Genomic DNA, 16719 nt, shown 5'->3' with positions numbered 1-16719 from the left:
CCTGTTTACCGTGGATCAGAGAGGACTGCAATTTCATCTGCACTGTATGTCGTGCATATATAGTACACTTGACAATAATTCTGGATTTAGCCGTAATTATGCAGTATAATCCAAAACTCGTATATACAAACTTTTGTAATTTATTTTCGACAAACTTGTCAGAATGTCCCATTAGACCTTATTTTCCAAAAAAAAATAGATTTTTCTGGCAATATTTAATGGTCTGGTTTTTTAATCATTAATTATCATGACAAGCAAATACTGTAAATAAAAGCAGAATGAACATTTTTGCGTCAAAAAAAACAAACTGACATAATAACAGGAATTACACAAACTAATTACAGTGGGAGACGAGACAAAGTAAAATGGGTTTAAGTAGTGAAAACATCACAAACCTGTGGTGGAAAATTAAGGTGGAAAACTGAACAACAACAAACTACAAATTGAAACACAGGAAGCTAAAACAGCAACTCAAAAGTACGACAAAAAAATTCACAAGAAAAGAAGGTAAGTAAAAAACCTCATCATAGAAATAAACACAATTATGAAAAAAATAACCCAGAAATACAATACAATACCCTTTAAAAAAGGAAAGAACACCAGGATTATAACCATGAAAGTACTGATGCCTTGACTGAATGACTTCAGGACATGTTCTACAGTTGTGTGTCTGTTCATCACATAACTTGGAGCACTGATTCTCAAACACATGTGGGAGGAAAAAGCAGGAACTAAATATTGGCGGAGGTTTGTCATTGCACAAACATTCCAACTCAAGACACTGTAGATGTGAGTTCCATCGTTTAGAAATCCAGCACACTCTGACTTGAGCTGAAGCCCGTCGTCCCTGAGAGCTGCTGCAACCTGAAGGTAAGTATGTGAACCCTGGAGATGACGACACCTGACAGCCTCATTTTCATTTTCTACATGTAGACGGACCATTTGATTGTGTTTTCATAACTTTTGTCAATTCTGTTAGAAAATGAGGACCCAGATTCTGCTGTTAGCCTTTGCCTTTGTGGCTCACGTCTGTGTGGCAAATCCAGTCAGTAAGTAGAAGCTAATGAGAGTCTATATCACATGTGGTTTTCATAATTCAAAAAATAAAGATCCCAGTTGGGTCCCATAAATATTTACTCCATGTCATCAGTGCTTCCAGCTTTTTAGTGGAATCCGTAATCTTTAAATGTACAAGTGTATGTTCTTTATTTCTAGAACCCAATCCAAAGGTGGAAGACGCTCCACCTGTACCCCGTGTGGCTCGTTGTTTCACACAGGAGCATGAAGAAGAGTCAACTCATTACACAGACCTGGAGGTTCAGGCTTTACAGAATGTGAGGATGGCAATAGAGCATTTAATTGAAACTGAACGTACCCAAATGGAATATTCAAAGATGAATGCCTATGAAGAGTGTTGTGACAATGTGGAGAAAGAAATAGTGAATGCAAACGATTCCAATATGTTATCTGATTTGGACGACCTTAAACTTGAAGTCAAGGATTTGGAGACCTTTTTTAACATACAGCAGAAGATTGAGGATTTACAGGATGTGGTGGAGGAGCTGAAGGAAATGGAGAACGCCTTGACAATGTACTTATGGTTCTCACCAGGCTCTGTGTATGAACGGAAAACTTAGTAGAAAGGAAAAGAAAATTACTAGTAGCACTGTGATCATGTTGTCATATGGGTGTTAAAATCATCACTTTACCTGCTGTTCTTCTTTAGCTCAATTAAAAACTTTGACTGTATGAAATAAAGTTGTTTCTTGTGTGTTTAGTTTTATTACCATGTCAGGCAAATATTAAATTAATACACATTACATAGATTCAGCCCCTAGCGTCCCAAAATAAATTTTTAAACACAGGTACGAATGAGTTGTCTTCATTTAAGGTCAGGGTTACTCTGGAGTCTATCCTAGCTAGCTGTGCTTGAAAGGTGGAGTACATCCTGGATACATCGCCAGTACATTGCAGGGCCACAACACTCACACACTCAGTCACACCTCTGGACAATTTCGAGTGATCAATTCACCTAAATTACAGGTTTTTGGCAGTGGGAAAGGTGAACAGGTTAGTGGGGGAGAAAGGGGGCTTCCTACAGGATGCATAATGAGGACTGGCAAAAAAAACTCCTTATTTGCAACGAATATTAGGATAAGTATAACACCAATCACATGACGGGTAAGAGCAGAGAGTAGATGTGTGTCAAGGTATGTCTCAAGTCCAATGTTTGTTTTTGTGTCTTCCACTGGACGTCTTTGGTCAAGATGGCACTACCAAAGAGTCGCCAACAGTTGTCCAGGGAAGGGAATTTCTTGTTATCAGCTTCCAACTGACCACAAGGGGGTGCCAGAATAGGGGGGAGATGGTGTTTGTTAGTAGGGACATAGCCAATTCAGTCCGCTCTATAGTCCAACCCACTCTCCCACTTCGCCACGTTGTGTACCCACTACCCAGCCCTTCTCGCCTAACAAGACGGTCAGCCTTGGACTCCTTGATTTCCTGCTGTCTTTCCAATTTTTGGATGTACCATGACAACGATCACCCCGAGGAGCAGAAGCCTTGTTATCATAAATCCAAAGGGATAAAGATCTTCCAACATCCTGCACGGAAAGAACCGCCAGGCACACTACCCTCCACATCTCCCAAGAGTCCCTCATATATCTTATAGTTTCCTCCAGACCAGCATTCCTTGCCGAAATAATTTTATCAATGATGTTATTAATAGAATTGAGAGTCCAGCTGATCAAATCCATAATTGTCCAAGATGGTTTCGAAGAGAGGATGCAAGCAGGAGTTCTCCAGACAGGACAGAAAAGCAGTGATGAGAGTTAGAGAGGGAACACAGGAGTCAGGGACGAACCTGTCTGTCCCCTTAGAAAGCCAGAAGAATATCTCATACCGGAGAAGTATGAGATGTCGGTGCTGCACAGATTCATTTGTCAGTCTCACCTTCTGTCCTTCTCTCGCTCATGAACAAGATACTTTAACTCCTCCATTTGAGGCAAAGACTCTCCACCGACTGGGAGAGGCGTAGACCACCTCTTTCTGGTTTAGAACGATGGCCCCGGATTTAGAGGTGCTGATCCTCATCCCACTCACGATGCACTCAGCTGCAAACTATCCCAGTGCACGCTGAAGGTACAGGTTTGGTGAGGCCAATAGGACAGCATCATCCACAAAAAGGGTAGATATAATTCTTATGTCCCCAAATCGGACAAACCTTACCAAAGCACCAAGGGCCCTATACTCCTGAAGCACCCCCTGCAAGATACCATGATGGATGCAGTCAAACACCTTCTCCAGGTTCATTGGTTGTTCTATAAAGTCACGGTACTCAATTTCATTTTATTCATTGGGGGAACTACTTTTTTGAACTGCTCTTTGTCTGGTCTGACACCGACGACCTGTTGGTCATGTGAGACCCTACCAAAGCCTCTGACAACATTGGTCACAAGATCTTTCGGGCAATCAACTCCCCCACCATGATAAGGTGGCAGTTCAAGGGCGAGGCAGGAACTGCAAACCAAGACGGAAGTGAGAGATTGTACGAAGTCCTACTGAAGACAGAAAACTAAAAGTACTGATGCTTTGACTGAATGACTTCAGGACATGTTGTACAATTATGTGTGTGTGTTCATCACACACCTCAGAGCGTTGACACTCAAACACATATGGGAGGAAAATACAGAAACTAAATATTGGAATAGGTATGCAATGCAAAAATTATGTATAACAGACATCTGGTTATGTCAAGACTTCTGTGTCTCATACAACTCGAAATGTTGGTGTCCTTAAATCGAGTTGCACAGAGAAAAAGACTTAATCCTGATGAGAATGGATGTGCAGCATTCTGGGAAATATTACACTGTCATGTTGCTCTGCAAGCATTTACAGATGTGAAAAATAATAATTGCATGAATCCTACAAGTTCCACAGCACAACACATTCTAGAGACGTCCTGTCAGTATAAAACAGAGTCGTCTGGAGATGACCATTAACAAAATCCATGATGATGATGCCACAACCTTGAAAAACTTACAAAATGTACTGGGAAGACTGGGGCAAAAGGCCAAAAATGTGTAACAGGAGAGGAAAAACTGAAATAATAACAGGAATTAAATAGTTTATCATTATTACTGTGTGAGATGAGGACATGTTCTACAGTTGTGTGTCTGCTGATCACATAACTCGGAGCGTTGACACTCAAACACAAATGGGAGGAAAATGCAGAAACCAAATATTGAAGGAGCTTTTTCATTGAACAAACATTCCAACTCAAGACACTATAAATGTGAGCTCCATCGTTTAGAAATCCAGCACACTCTGATTTGAGCTGAAGCCCGTTGTCTCTGAGAGCTGCTGCAACCTGAAGGTAAGCATGTGAACCCTGGAGATGACGACACCTGACGGTGTCAATATTCTAAATGCAGACGGACCATTTGATTGTGTTTTCAAAGACTTTTGTCATTTCTGTCAGAAAATGAGGACCCAGATTCTGCTGTTAGCCTTTGCCTTTGTGGCTCACGTCTGTGTGGCAAATCCAGTCAGTAAGTAGAAGATAATGACAATCTATTTCACATCTGGTTTTCATAGAAATAAAAGTTTAGGATTAAAACCCCAGATGGGTACCATTTATTGATGCAATGTCATGAATATCTACATTATGTCAGTACCTCACAGTTTTTAGTGGAATCACAAAACTACGTGTTCTTGTCTAAATGAACAATTGTGTGTCCTTCATTTCTAGAACCCAATCCAAAGGTGGAAAATGCTGCTGCAACTGAGAACCGTGCGGCTTCCTGCGTTGAAGGGGGAGATATAGAGGAAGTAGTTCACGCCGCAGATGAGGAAGACGACGATTTGGGAAATACCGTAAATGATATAAATGCTTTAATTGCTGATGAGGAGAGTCTGGAGGGTTTACTGAAGAAGGACTCATTTGATGAGTGTTTTGAAAATGTTGAGGGGGAAATCGCAGATTCTGATGATTCAGATAAGGATGCTGAGCTGAAGGATCTTGCAGTGTATCAGACGTATATGGAAAACGTTGACGACATTGAGGATGAAATTGAAGGGTTAAAGGATACAGAACAGGAATTGGTGGAAGAGGAGGCTGATTTGGATGACGATTTGTCGAGGTCCCCAGGATCTGAGCATTCATCACAAAACTAAGTAGAAAACCAAAGATAATGACGAAGAGCAATGAGATAATGTTGTCATACCTTGTTAAAATAGCTTGTGTGATGACATTGTCTGAAAGGCTTCCTTATCATTAGCTGATCCCTCATCGAATAGTGCCTGCATGTGATAGACTTCCCTTCTTTTTCTCATTTTCTAACAATTTGACACCCAATGAAGCCGACATGAGCCACAATATTGGTTTGAAATGACATTTCTATGGAAACAGATGGTACAATGTGACCGTACTTCTTTTAAATGAAAATGCCATATTTGTCATATTCCATGAAATGTTGTCAAGTCATAATTGTCTGAGAGACACTTGTGTGTTCTGTGAGGTAACATTGAAGTTCATATGTTGTTCCCTATCTTTATCTGTACCTGCTCTTCTTCTTTAGCTCAAATAAAAACTTTGACAGCATGAAATGAAATTGTTGCTTGTGTTTATTGTCTCACTTTAACCTGTGACAAATTGGAATCAAACATTGGCCAGCTCAAAAATTCTGCTTTTTTAAAAAACATTTCTTTATGTCTTTGGATATGTGTCCAAATGAAGAATGAACCAACCAAAAATAATATTGTATAGAGTCCAATAGATAGAGTCCAATTGTCAGAACAAACACAGAACAAAATGAACAAAACCAGGCAGGAAACACAACAAACAGTGAAATAAAACGTTCAGTGAGGAACATTGACAACTGGTAAAGAAACAACAGTTGCATTGTTGCTGCATTGCCGTCACATTGTTGTCAGCTTTGTGTAAAGTGACAATAAGATTGACATTGAGTGTTGTCTATGTCTCTTCAGTTTGAAGATGTTTCAAGACATGAAACATCAATGAAAAACTGAAATCATTATTACACAGACAATAGGAGGTAAGACAATGTGAAATGAGCGGAAATGGTGAAACTCACAAACCTGAGAGGGAAAGTTCAGGAGGAAAAGACAGAAAAGTTTCAAAAATAAAGAAACATGAGCGAGGGAAGATGTAGACAGAAGAAGGGATGGAATGAGATCCAATTGACGACACGGGACTCAAAAGTTTGCGTCAATGACAAGAAAAGACAGGAAGTGCAATGCAAAACAGCACAGCATGAAAATAAACTTTTACAAAAATACAAAACGACCCTTTAAAATACAAACGAAACCTGGATCACAACCATGAAAGTACGGATGCCTTGACTGAATGACTTCAGGACATGTTCTACAGTTATGTGTGTGTGTGTTCATCACACACCTCAGAGCGTTGACAGTCAAACACACATGGGAGGAAAATACAGAAATGAAATGATGAGAATGCATGTGCAGCATTCTGGGAAAATATTACAGGTTTGCTTTCATATTACTGATATTGGTCTGTCATGATTGACAGACCTGCAAAGTGAGAAAGATCTGCTACAGGTTGTGTGCTCATGTGTGATATTTTCATTCACTGCATTTAATGAACATTTGGCCGAACCGACGACAACATTTCTATCAAGATCCAGTATTTTATTGATTTGTCTTCGAACAAACTCGTAACAAATTTTTAAAAAAACAGGCGGGTAATGAAACAAACGATAAAATAAAACTTGTTCAGTAATAGGAGAACACATAAGACTGAAACAGTGACTCAGAAGTTCACAAGAAAAAAAACAAAACAAGAAAAGACAGTAAGTGTAATGCAAGAAAACAGCATGGAAATAAACACAATAATTAAAAAAACAAACAAACAAACAAACAAACAAACAAGGAAATAAACACAACACCAGGATCAGAAACCAACCAATCAGCATTAATGATGGGCTGTGAGGTTGAGCAGAGTGCTGCATGCTGGGACAACTGCTAGCTGGCATTTACTGGAGCGCCTCCTGCTGGTGTCTGTCCAGAATTTTATTTTATTTATTTTTACAGGTTATCATTGGAGAAATGTGTTAATAGGGGAGATAAGATTAGTTCACAACAACTAAATGATGCAAAGGTATTCATTTCCTCTCTAAATTAATACAAAATCAAAAATAAATATCTTACTAATTAGTAACTACGGTAAAAATAATACAATAAAAACTTGTTTTTGTTTTGTTTTTATAACTAAATGATTTTTTATTCTTATGAATTATTTATTGATTCTAAATTCCACCGGCTACCAGTGATGAAACTTTCAGACAAAATAACAGGAGTAGTAGGGATCACTTATTTTTATTAAGTACAACATTAAGACAATAAATAGGGTTTCTTATGACATAATGTTAATAAAGGATGTTGTTACAGAACAAATAACTTTGAGACAAATATCATTCTGCTTCTACGTGTCCTGCTGCAGCTAACGCTCCCCTCCACCTGTCTATATTGCCACTCATTTGATTCTATATCGCTCTTTCTTATTCTTGCATACACCTTTGTCACACAGAAAAGACAAAGTTCAATTGACGAATACAGAATCTTTACATACAATCTATTTTATCAGTAGGTTAACAAAAAGTGCTGTTTCATGCTACAGTGCTGTGCTAAATCAAGACCTACAATTTTATCTAAACAACAGCAACACAAAAGTCATAAAATACTGTTGTTGAAATTATGGTAAAGTTTCTTATGAGCTTTCTTTAAAAAAAACAAAAACAATCATGGTTATCACAAAGAAAAATCATGAGCCTTTTTCAAAGAAAAAAAGAATTTAGCTGAAAATTAATAAATTTCAATCAGGAAATATTACAGAACCCTAAAGGTAATTTAATGAATGATTTTAAATTATTACACTGTCACATAAATTCCACATGATGCTACAGTTCAAAGTGTGTAATTATAATTCTGTATAACACATTCAACAAGTAACTGTACCAATGCATTCTACTGTGCATTATGCAATCAAATACTAAAAAGTACAAAAAATAGATTATGCATCAGAGAAGACGGATGACGCCGTTCCCATGGCGATGGAGACAATCAAACTAATTTCACAGGCATGTGTTTCACAATGTAAACCATCAGTGGTATAAAAGTCCTACCCAGAAAAATCACGTCTACGATTTCAAATCAACGCCTCGCCTGGCTGCGATGTGACAGAAAAGAAAATAAAGTGCCCGTTGTGAGAGTAAGTGAAGTTAGGATGATGAAGATCACTGTGCAGGAGTAGAGGTTTGAAGATATTTGTGTGTTGGGGTGTGACGACAGGCGGAAGCGTCCTCAGCTGGTCTCAGCGCAGTGAGTTGGTGGGCATACAGTCACACAGAGACCTCCGCTCGGCCCTCAGGACCAGCGTTTCTGTCTGCGACGGACAAAAAGACATTTCACTGCAACAAATTCTGCATTTGTTCCTAAAAAATAAAAAAAAGTTAAAAAAAAACACAAAGCTTTTCAATGTTTTCTGTGCTTCTTAGACACAACTTTGTAAAATATAAAAACTCTGGAATGGATGCGACTGAATAAAAACATCCACCTTATGTTGTCACACAACCAGTGACAGGAAGAGTGTAAGAGATCAAAGAAAATTGGTAATCAAATCAGGTTAATAAATCATCTATTTCATTTTTAAATATGTAAATCTATTTTGAAGCTTTTTAATTGATATTATGTGTAAAATTGTGTTAAAAGGAGCAGCTTTTAGTTGTTTCTTTGGGGCTTTTTAAAAAAAAAAGTTTTCTGTTATCTTTAGAACAAAATTAATTTTCTACTTTTTCAACTTTACGAAGGCAAGTGACCGGGAACGGACACATTTTAGACATTACAGATGTTGCATTGCTTTTTTCTATGTCTGTCTGTTCTGACACTCAGAAAAAAATGTGTAAATACAAATTGGACAATATAAGATGTAAATAAAAGTGTAAAATTACATGCTTTAAAGATAATGTCTTGGGGCTGAAGCAACTCATGTAACTGCTAATTTTTAATTTTAATATGATTAATAATCTGAAGGTTATAAAAAAGCAAGATACAGAAACAAAACATGGATAAATTAATATTTCACAGCTCTAACATGATTTGTGTGTGAAACCTTCCTTCCTTTTTGCAAAGCATCTTTAACAAATAGAAAATTGTTTTCCCCTGAAATTGTAATTGTGAATTGTCTTTATGTTTTACATAGGTCTAGGACATCACTCACCCTGGCATCCAGGTTGAAAGCAGTCTTTTTTAGATCTTGCAGAGCCCTCTGCATGAACTCAAACGCATGGCAGTCCACACACGGACGACCTGTCAACAACAAAACACACAATTCACAGAAAAAAACAACAAGAAAGCATTAGTGCACCAGTAGAACGTAAAGAAGTTCTGAGGTATTTGTGTAGCTTAATTTAAATAAAAGACTGGGAATATATCTAAATAAAAACATACATAAATGTTTTGTAACAGAAACAGAAATCAGTCAGTTACATATATTTCATTATTGATGTAATTACGTGTTACTGTTTCAATAAAATTTAAAATTAAGCTTTTCCTTGAGAATTCTACTTTAAAATCTAGTGGTAAATATTATTACATTATTTAAACCGAGTGCATATAAAAGCAGCATCACAGGCCCATTTACATATCCCATCAAACAGGATGACCTAGAATGAAACCTCCATGAGAACCTGCAATAATTGGCTTATGATTATCACTGCAGCCTGATGTACAACTAATAACCTGCATTAAACAAATAAAATGCAGATAAATAAATGAAGTGTATCTAAAAGCACCGACTTTCAGCGGGGATGACCGTCCCAGTTTCTTGATCCGCATGAACTGCACCCAGACAGAGCAGCTGCACCGCCAGCATCAGCACCACCGACTGCATCAACCCGCTGGACACCATGGCGACCAACGATTACCTGTGAATTCAGACACAACATTTGCATTACTGTCATACAGTAACGAGACGTGTCAAACCTAACCTATTTAAATTACCTATCTATTTAAATTTATACACGAATTTATCACATTTTTATCCATAAAGAGGATTTTATGTCTTCATTACACCAAATAGCGAATAATCACCGTTCATCTGCTAACTGTATGCCAACCTACCGTCAATAAATCGATGATATTTTGCAGAACACCAGATCAGCGCGAAATGACGATCTAAGATTAATTTATGTGATGACGGAAGTACGCATGCGCATGATTTGATTGAAACCCCTTGTTTTCAAGATTAGGATTTCCGGTACGGCCTTCAAAATAAATGTCGATGCAGATTTTAATTTATCTAGGTCATGGTAGATTTGTCAAACATCTTTCTGTATTAGCGAAACGAGCTTGAAGTGTTGGTACGATTAAATTTGTTAATAATAATTTTAAATTTCATTCTCAAAATTGACGAAAAGAAATAAATAGACAAATAAAACAAACAAATAAATACAAGCTGCAGTTTATGGGAAATGTGTGCACATTAATTTTATTGAGAAAAAAAAATATTGAAACCTTCATGAGAATTCCACTCAAAAAAAAACACTTCAGTTTTTCACTCTCTTGTACAAAGTTTAAGAAAAAAACATTTTTATTTGTCAGTTATGTGCCAGACACAAAACATGAAGAATGGATGGATGAGAAAGAAATATTATTATTATTATTATATAAAAATATAATGATAATAATAATAATAATAATAATAATAATAATAATAATAATAATAATCTTTAATATCTTCCACATTTCAATTGTGGGAAAAAAGAATCACTTCCGATCTAGAGTCCGCGTCAAAACTGCATATAGATTGTGGACATTAAGGATACGCGCGCGCAAATACATGTATGTATATATTAATACACTCACATACATAAAAAACATTTATATTAAGTGAATTTCAACACTTTATGATAAAATTTTAAAAAGGATATTTACCAAAAAAAACCCTGATCCAACTATAGAATTAAAGTTGAAAGACATTTGTTTTGGTGGGCGGGGTCCTGACTGTTTTCTTAGGTAGTCCGTTAAAATGCCCGAACTCAAAGTACTTCTTTTTCCAAGATGGCGTCGATGAAGGACAGCGACACCGGCCTGTGGCTTCACAACAAACTGGGATCCACGGACGAGCTGTGGACACCTCCGAGCATCGCTTCTCTCCTCACCGTGTCAGTAATCGATAACATTCGGCTGTGCTTTTCCAGCTTGTCGCCGCCGGTGAAGCTCAAACTCCTGCTCGGCATGCTGCATCTTCCCCGGCGGACTGTTGACGAGGTGGGTAGCCCTGCTAGCTAGCTAGCTAGCTGTTAGCCTAACCGGTCAGATATCTTATGACTCATTCACGCAGTAGAGGAAAGACTACAAACTCAAAGTAGGTTCTTTAATAAATCACAACCTTCTTTTAGTTTGTGTTTGAAACTTCACATAATATTTTCCCTTCCATCTGCACTGAAGACGCGTTAGCTAACGAGAACCAGCTAACGGATACTTACGTTCTTACCTAATTTTCTACGGAGCAGCATCAGCATGGAAGGACGCTAATTGCAGGTGGCTACATGGTTAGCTTGAGGCTAATGTCTAATTACTCGTTTCACCAGTGGTTTAGCAGCTGCAGCAGGTAGCATTAGCCTAGCAGCTCTCCTGCAGACATTATGGTGGGATGGGCGAAGGACGGCTAACTACTGACCGAACTGGAGGGCGGTACCGTCTGTAGTCTGACACCTCTGCTCAACTGTGTGCGTTAAGTTTTGAGTTTGTTTTTTAAAAATCGAATTTGACTGAATTGAGTTTGTTTTAAAAGTAGCTAAACGCAAAAGCGAGTTATAATAGAAGGGACATGATTGTATTGTATGCATCAATGAGTGTGTGTGGAGTGTGTGTCTGACTGCAGGTGGCTCCCATGTGCTACAAAAAATGACTTCAAGTACAGTTTCACAAATCCTGTTTCAAGCATTTCATCACATGTTGTAGGTTAAAATGAACTTGTGAGTTTGCTAGAGTTGGCTGGTAAACAAAAAGATGTCCATGTCACCAGAACATTGGAAGACGCCCAAGATTTGCTTCTAAAATATGTTTTTTTTGCTTTTGATCATTTGACATATTTAACTGAATGCAGTCTTGTTTTGCTAACAGTACCTTCCTCTCTCACCAGATGAAGGAAGCCCTGTCAGAAATAATCCAGCTGGCTACAGTGGATTCAGAACCGTGGGTTCTGATGGTTGCAGATATTCTCAAGTCTTTCCCAGAGACGGGCTCTCTCAATTTGGACTTGGAGGAACAAAACCCAAACGTACAGGACATCCTCGGAGAGCTCAGAGAGAAAGGTAGGGATGGTGTGGGTTGTTTTGTAGGTATTTGTTGAGCTGGTGGGCAGATACTTCATTGGAAAACTTGTGTGATGGGTGCAGAATCGCAGGAGTATTTACGTTATTGTCGTGGTGAAAGTGCCTCAAGATGATAGTTGGGAAACCAGTGAAGTGACTCATTAAAAAACATGATGTATGTTTTCTGATTGTGTTTCTTTTCTTCATAATAATCACTGGTTGTTAATCAATGCTGTTAAATGTACTGTACTCACTTAGAGGAAACAGGAAGTGAAATAACCACAATGATACAGGACTGTCTTTCTGTGGATTTGTTGTGGTTTTCTTATTCTGCCGTGTAGTTTTCTCGTGATTACGCCTGAGGTGTTTCAAACCAACAGGTCTAAATGTTTTCATGGGACTGAAACTTGCAAAATTTCAACCTCCATTTGATAAGAGTTGTTCTGGGTTTCACATCTGATCATGTCGGTTTGTTGAGGAGTCACTACAGTTGTTACGAATGTTTACTTAATATTATTTAAGGTATTATTTCTATTACATTCTATCACTGTGTAACATATGGTGTGGGCGGTGTCATACTTTCTGTAAATTGACCACCGTTTTGGTCGAGACCTCAAAAAACATCGTGTTTAGTTGTGGTTTCTCTCAAATGTCATGGCAACCAGCTGCTCAAAAATGTTTTCAAACCGCACCTTTTTAAACCTTCATTTCTATATTTTAAACCAGATGTGTTCCTTTGACTTTTCTTTTTCCTGGCTCACCCCCAAAAAAAATTTCAAATTGGAAATTATGGGCTGGTTAACCTCCTCTCCTCCTTACTCTCCTCAGTGGGCGAGTGCGAAGCGTCAGCCATGCTTCCTCTGGAGTGCCAATACCTGAACAAGAGTGCGTTAACTACCTTGGTCGGACCGCTGACGCCACCTGTCAAACATTTCCAGCTAAAGAGGAAACCCAAGAGTGCCACCCTCAGGGCAGAGCTGCTTCAGAAATGTAGGCTGTTTGAAATTTCAGTTTCACATCCCCTATGGTTGTGGCTGTATACAAAATAAAATAGATGTGTGTCCTGTAGTTCCACTGCTGCAGATCTTCTATCTCACAATCACCACATTTAAATACAAGCAGGTGCAATCCTTCATTTTTTAAAGTTCTTTTATCATTTTTTTTTGATCCCAGCAACAGAGACGGCTCAGCAACTGAAAAAGACAGCAGGAGTGCCTTTTCATGCCAAAGGGAGAGGATTAGTGAAAAAGATTGACACCACTAGTGAGTTGAACGTCAAGGAATGCGGCCACACGAGTTCTGTTAAATTGTCAGTTCTATTATGATGTCAGTTATGAGATGCTATAGTCTTAAAATTGATTAGTCATGAAAATTTCTATTATCTTCTGTTGCTGAGATACGTTTCCATATTTTTAGCTCCTCTCAAGGGGATTCCCAAGGCCCCGTTCCGAAGTCCTACCGCCCCTAGTATGTTCAGCCCCCCCAGTAACCGCTCACCTATCGCCCCAGCACGGACACCTCTGCGTAAAGAAAGAGGGGTCAAGGTAATTTAAGCCTTTTAAAGCAAAATTTGAGCTTTCATTGTCGGTTATCAAATAGATCTGTGTGTTAGACTTTTAAATTTGTAACTTTTGTTTGCAGCTGTTAAAGTTTTCAGAGTTGGGAATGGTCGGAGCTGGAAGAGAAGCTAAGAGAAGAAGGAAGACTTTGGGTGAGGATTTTTTTCCTGCTCCACCCCGAGTTCTAAAACTATTTCAGAATTTATTAGTGAATAAAATCTGCACTTGAGCAGCTGGTGACATATTTTTGTTGTTTCTTCTGCCTCAGAAACAGAAACTGGGGAGAAACCAGCCAAAGAAGAAGCCGTGGTTGAAAACACCACACCTGACTATGCTGCTGGTCTGGTCTCCACACAGGTGTGTGTTCACACCCCTCAGGGTTTTTGTCTCTGCTCGCCTTCCGTTGATGTTTTCACTGCTTTTCCTTCACCGTTATAGTAAAATGTGTATTTATTTTTCAGAAACTGGGGCCTTTGAATGAAAATCCTCTGCCGTCAACCAGCTACCTACCAGCCACCCCCAGCATGGTTCCCTCTTCCTCCTACATCCCCAGCTCCGAAGCACAGCCAGGTGAGGACCAGGATTGTGTTTTTACATAAAAAACGTCCCAGCAGTTATTCCGGATATCGTAATTTAGCTTCCTTTTGTCCTCCACCCTCCCCCGTAGCGAACGCCGGCGGTACGGGGCGGGACACGCTACAGTCGGCCCGCCAGCCGGACGAGTCGGCGACAGCGGGGGCCGGCGCCGCCGCCACTTTACCAGGCCAGTATAAACAGAGGACGCCGATGTACAATGCATCCAACACCGCAAACCCAGCAACCCCCACATCACCCAGCACGCCAGTATCCACCCCCGCCAGCAACGGGCCCCCAGCAGCCGCCACCGCTAGCCAGCCGGAAACCCCCACCCAGCCTCCCAGCACGCCTCAGATCCCAACGGCGACACCGACCCCCACGCCGCCACAACCACAGCCCAAAAAGAATCTGTCGCTCACGGTAAGACGTGAACTAGAGAAGCGTTGACGTCTGAACTCGTCCATTCGTTCTGTGAGTTTTAACGTCTTCGGGTTTCCACACGACTACATTCCCCTCCTCAGAGAGATCAGATGTACGCCGCCCAGGAGATGTTCAAGACTGCCAACAAGGTCACCCGACCAGAGAAGGCCCTCATTCTGGGTTTCATGGCCGGATCCAGAGGTAAAGCACGAGTTACCTGTCCTCAGTGTCATTTTAGTTTCTCCCCCCCGATGCTTGAGTCTTTCTGACGTGACTGTTTGGTCACCGGGACATCTTGATGTCTCTTCTTCTCGATGCATTTTGGTTGACAAGTCTTTTGTAAATGAGTCATATAAAATTCATGTTTGCATGAAAGTTTGAAATAAAACCGTAAGTCCGATACGATCAAAGTAATGTCTAAAACTTCTGCTTTGGGCTTCGTTATATTTCTAAAAGTATTGAAAAGTCAACTGTTGAGCCTCCATCTGAACCCGATCCCATAAATACCCGTCTCCCTCCTCCCGTCCTCCAGAGAACCCGTGCCCGGAGCAGGGGGACATCATCCAGATCAAGCTGAGCGAACACACGGAGGTCCTGCCCAAAGCGGACGGCACCGGCAGCACCACCATGCTGGTGGACACTGTGTTCGAAATGAACTACTCCACGGGGCAGTGGACCCGCCTCAAGAAATACAAACCCATCACCAACACCTCCTGAGACGATCCGCTCGATTCCACAGGTGTCGTTTTCCACTTCAGAAAGAACGTTTACCCATTGACAAGTATTCGTGTACGCATTCGGGCCAAATCGATCACTGGACAGGTCAGAGGTCATCAAGGAGAGCAAAGATCCTCCCTTCTCCTGCGCTGCCAAAATGCAGGACACTTTGAAGACCATTTCTGTACTTTTCGTTTCGGTTTTTAAGTCGCCTCCGGTTTCGCGCGTTGAGAGCGAAGGAAACACGAGCTGTATTTTTTTGTACGAACGTGTTATTTACAGTTTATCTCCATGATTTGTGACTGAAGAAGAGAACAGTTGTGAGTCATCAGAGTGCGTATGACCAAAAAAACAAAAATCAGTGACAAGTTGTTGATGCCGTCTCTCTGTGTGTGGGGGGGGGAGCGGGCATCTTGTAAATGTTTGATAATTTTTCATCCTTTTTCATAAGAAGGGAAGAAAATAAAGTTACAACAGACTGCAGGGGGGTGTTTGTCATGTGTCAGCCTCACTTAAATAATTTAAAGTTAATTTTTTTAGGCTTTTGTTTGCAAAACTTCAAGTTTGATGTTAGCGTTATATTTCATTTCTTAGGACACACCTTTGGCAAATTCTTGTCAGTCTTCAGGTGTTTTCTACTGTCTCTATTTTCCTCCCCAACCACGCAGATGATGGGTTCTTTTATTTTAACATGGCTGTCCTTCCAAAGGAATTCCAGAAAATTAAATCCAACCGAAATAAACTGGGATTTTCCACATGTTGATTGAAAAGATGATCTGATGAGGGGAGAGTCGTGCTGTTGATGCCAAAATGTATCTCAGATTAGTGTTGGGACTTCCTGTTTCTTTTGTGATCTGTATAAACTGATGTCTTGTTGTACATCTGGCAGGCTGGACTTCAGCTTTATGAATCTATTCTCTTCTTAAAGCACCTTGTGGTTCCACGCCCTAGACACTCGTGGCATGCAGTTTGACAATCACACAATAGGTTTATGGGGAGTCGCAAGAATTTGACTAAAACTACCTCTGGTGAAGTTTGTCCAAAGTTCAAATGCACAGCAGCTTACATGGTTACGTCACATTAACTCT

At 39.8% G+C, this 16719-nt stretch overlaps 2 protein-coding genes and 2 long non-coding RNA genes across 6 annotated transcripts; 3 read left to right on the top strand and 1 right to left on the bottom strand.

The window, feature by feature from the left end:
• The first annotated feature begins 782 nt into the window (after positions 1-782).
• LOC137590945 (uncharacterized) lies at positions 783-1739 on the top strand. Its single transcript, XR_011034560.1, has 3 exons — positions 783-870; positions 980-1049; positions 1216-1739. It is a non-coding gene; the product is annotated as an uncharacterized lncRNA (long non-coding RNA).
• A 2579-nt stretch (positions 1740-4318) lies between these two features.
• LOC137590656 (uncharacterized) lies at positions 4319-5607 on the top strand. Its single transcript, XR_011034448.1, has 3 exons — positions 4319-4375; positions 4481-4550; positions 4751-5607. It is a non-coding gene; the product is annotated as an uncharacterized lncRNA (long non-coding RNA).
• Positions 5608-7348: 1741 nt separating this feature from the next.
• nicol1 (NELL2 interacting cell ontogeny regulator 1) lies at positions 7349-11801 on the bottom strand. 3 transcript variants are annotated; one of them, XM_068308283.1, is made up of 4 exons: positions 11537-11801; positions 9838-9965; positions 9260-9348; positions 7349-8425 (listed from the first exon to the last, which is right to left on the bottom strand). In XM_068308283.1, exons 2-4 carry the CDS (start codon positions 9947-9949, stop codon positions 8354-8356), a joined length of 273 nt encoding a protein of 90 aa, XP_068164384.1. In that variant the 5' UTR covers positions 9950-9965; positions 11537-11801; the 3' UTR covers positions 7349-8353. The 3 variants fall into 3 exon arrangements, with proteins under 3 accessions (XP_068164384.1, XP_068164383.1, XP_068164382.1); XM_068308282.1 differs by having other exon boundaries at positions 11529-11800; XM_068308281.1 differs by lacking the exon at positions 11537-11801 and adding an exon at positions 10162-10243.
• Positions 10933-15989, top strand: nelfa (negative elongation factor complex member A). The gene is made up of 11 exons (XM_068308273.1): positions 10933-11310; positions 12188-12359; positions 13188-13349; positions 13533-13622; positions 13776-13903; positions 14001-14070; positions 14187-14275; positions 14380-14488; positions 14586-14914; positions 15016-15115; positions 15447-15989. Exons 1-11 carry the CDS (start codon positions 11101-11103, stop codon positions 15629-15631), a joined length of 1644 nt encoding a protein of 547 aa, XP_068164374.1. The 5' UTR covers positions 10933-11100; the 3' UTR covers positions 15632-15989.
• The last annotated feature ends 730 nt before the right edge of the window (positions 15990-16719 follow it).

This window comes from Antennarius striatus, chromosome 23, assembly GCF_040054535.1.
Source record: "Antennarius striatus isolate MH-2024 chromosome 23, ASM4005453v1, whole genome shotgun sequence".
NCBI classification, from domain to species: Eukaryota; Metazoa; Chordata; class Actinopteri; order Lophiiformes; family Antennariidae; genus Antennarius; species Antennarius striatus.
This window is presented reverse-complemented; position numbering and strand designations above follow the sequence as displayed.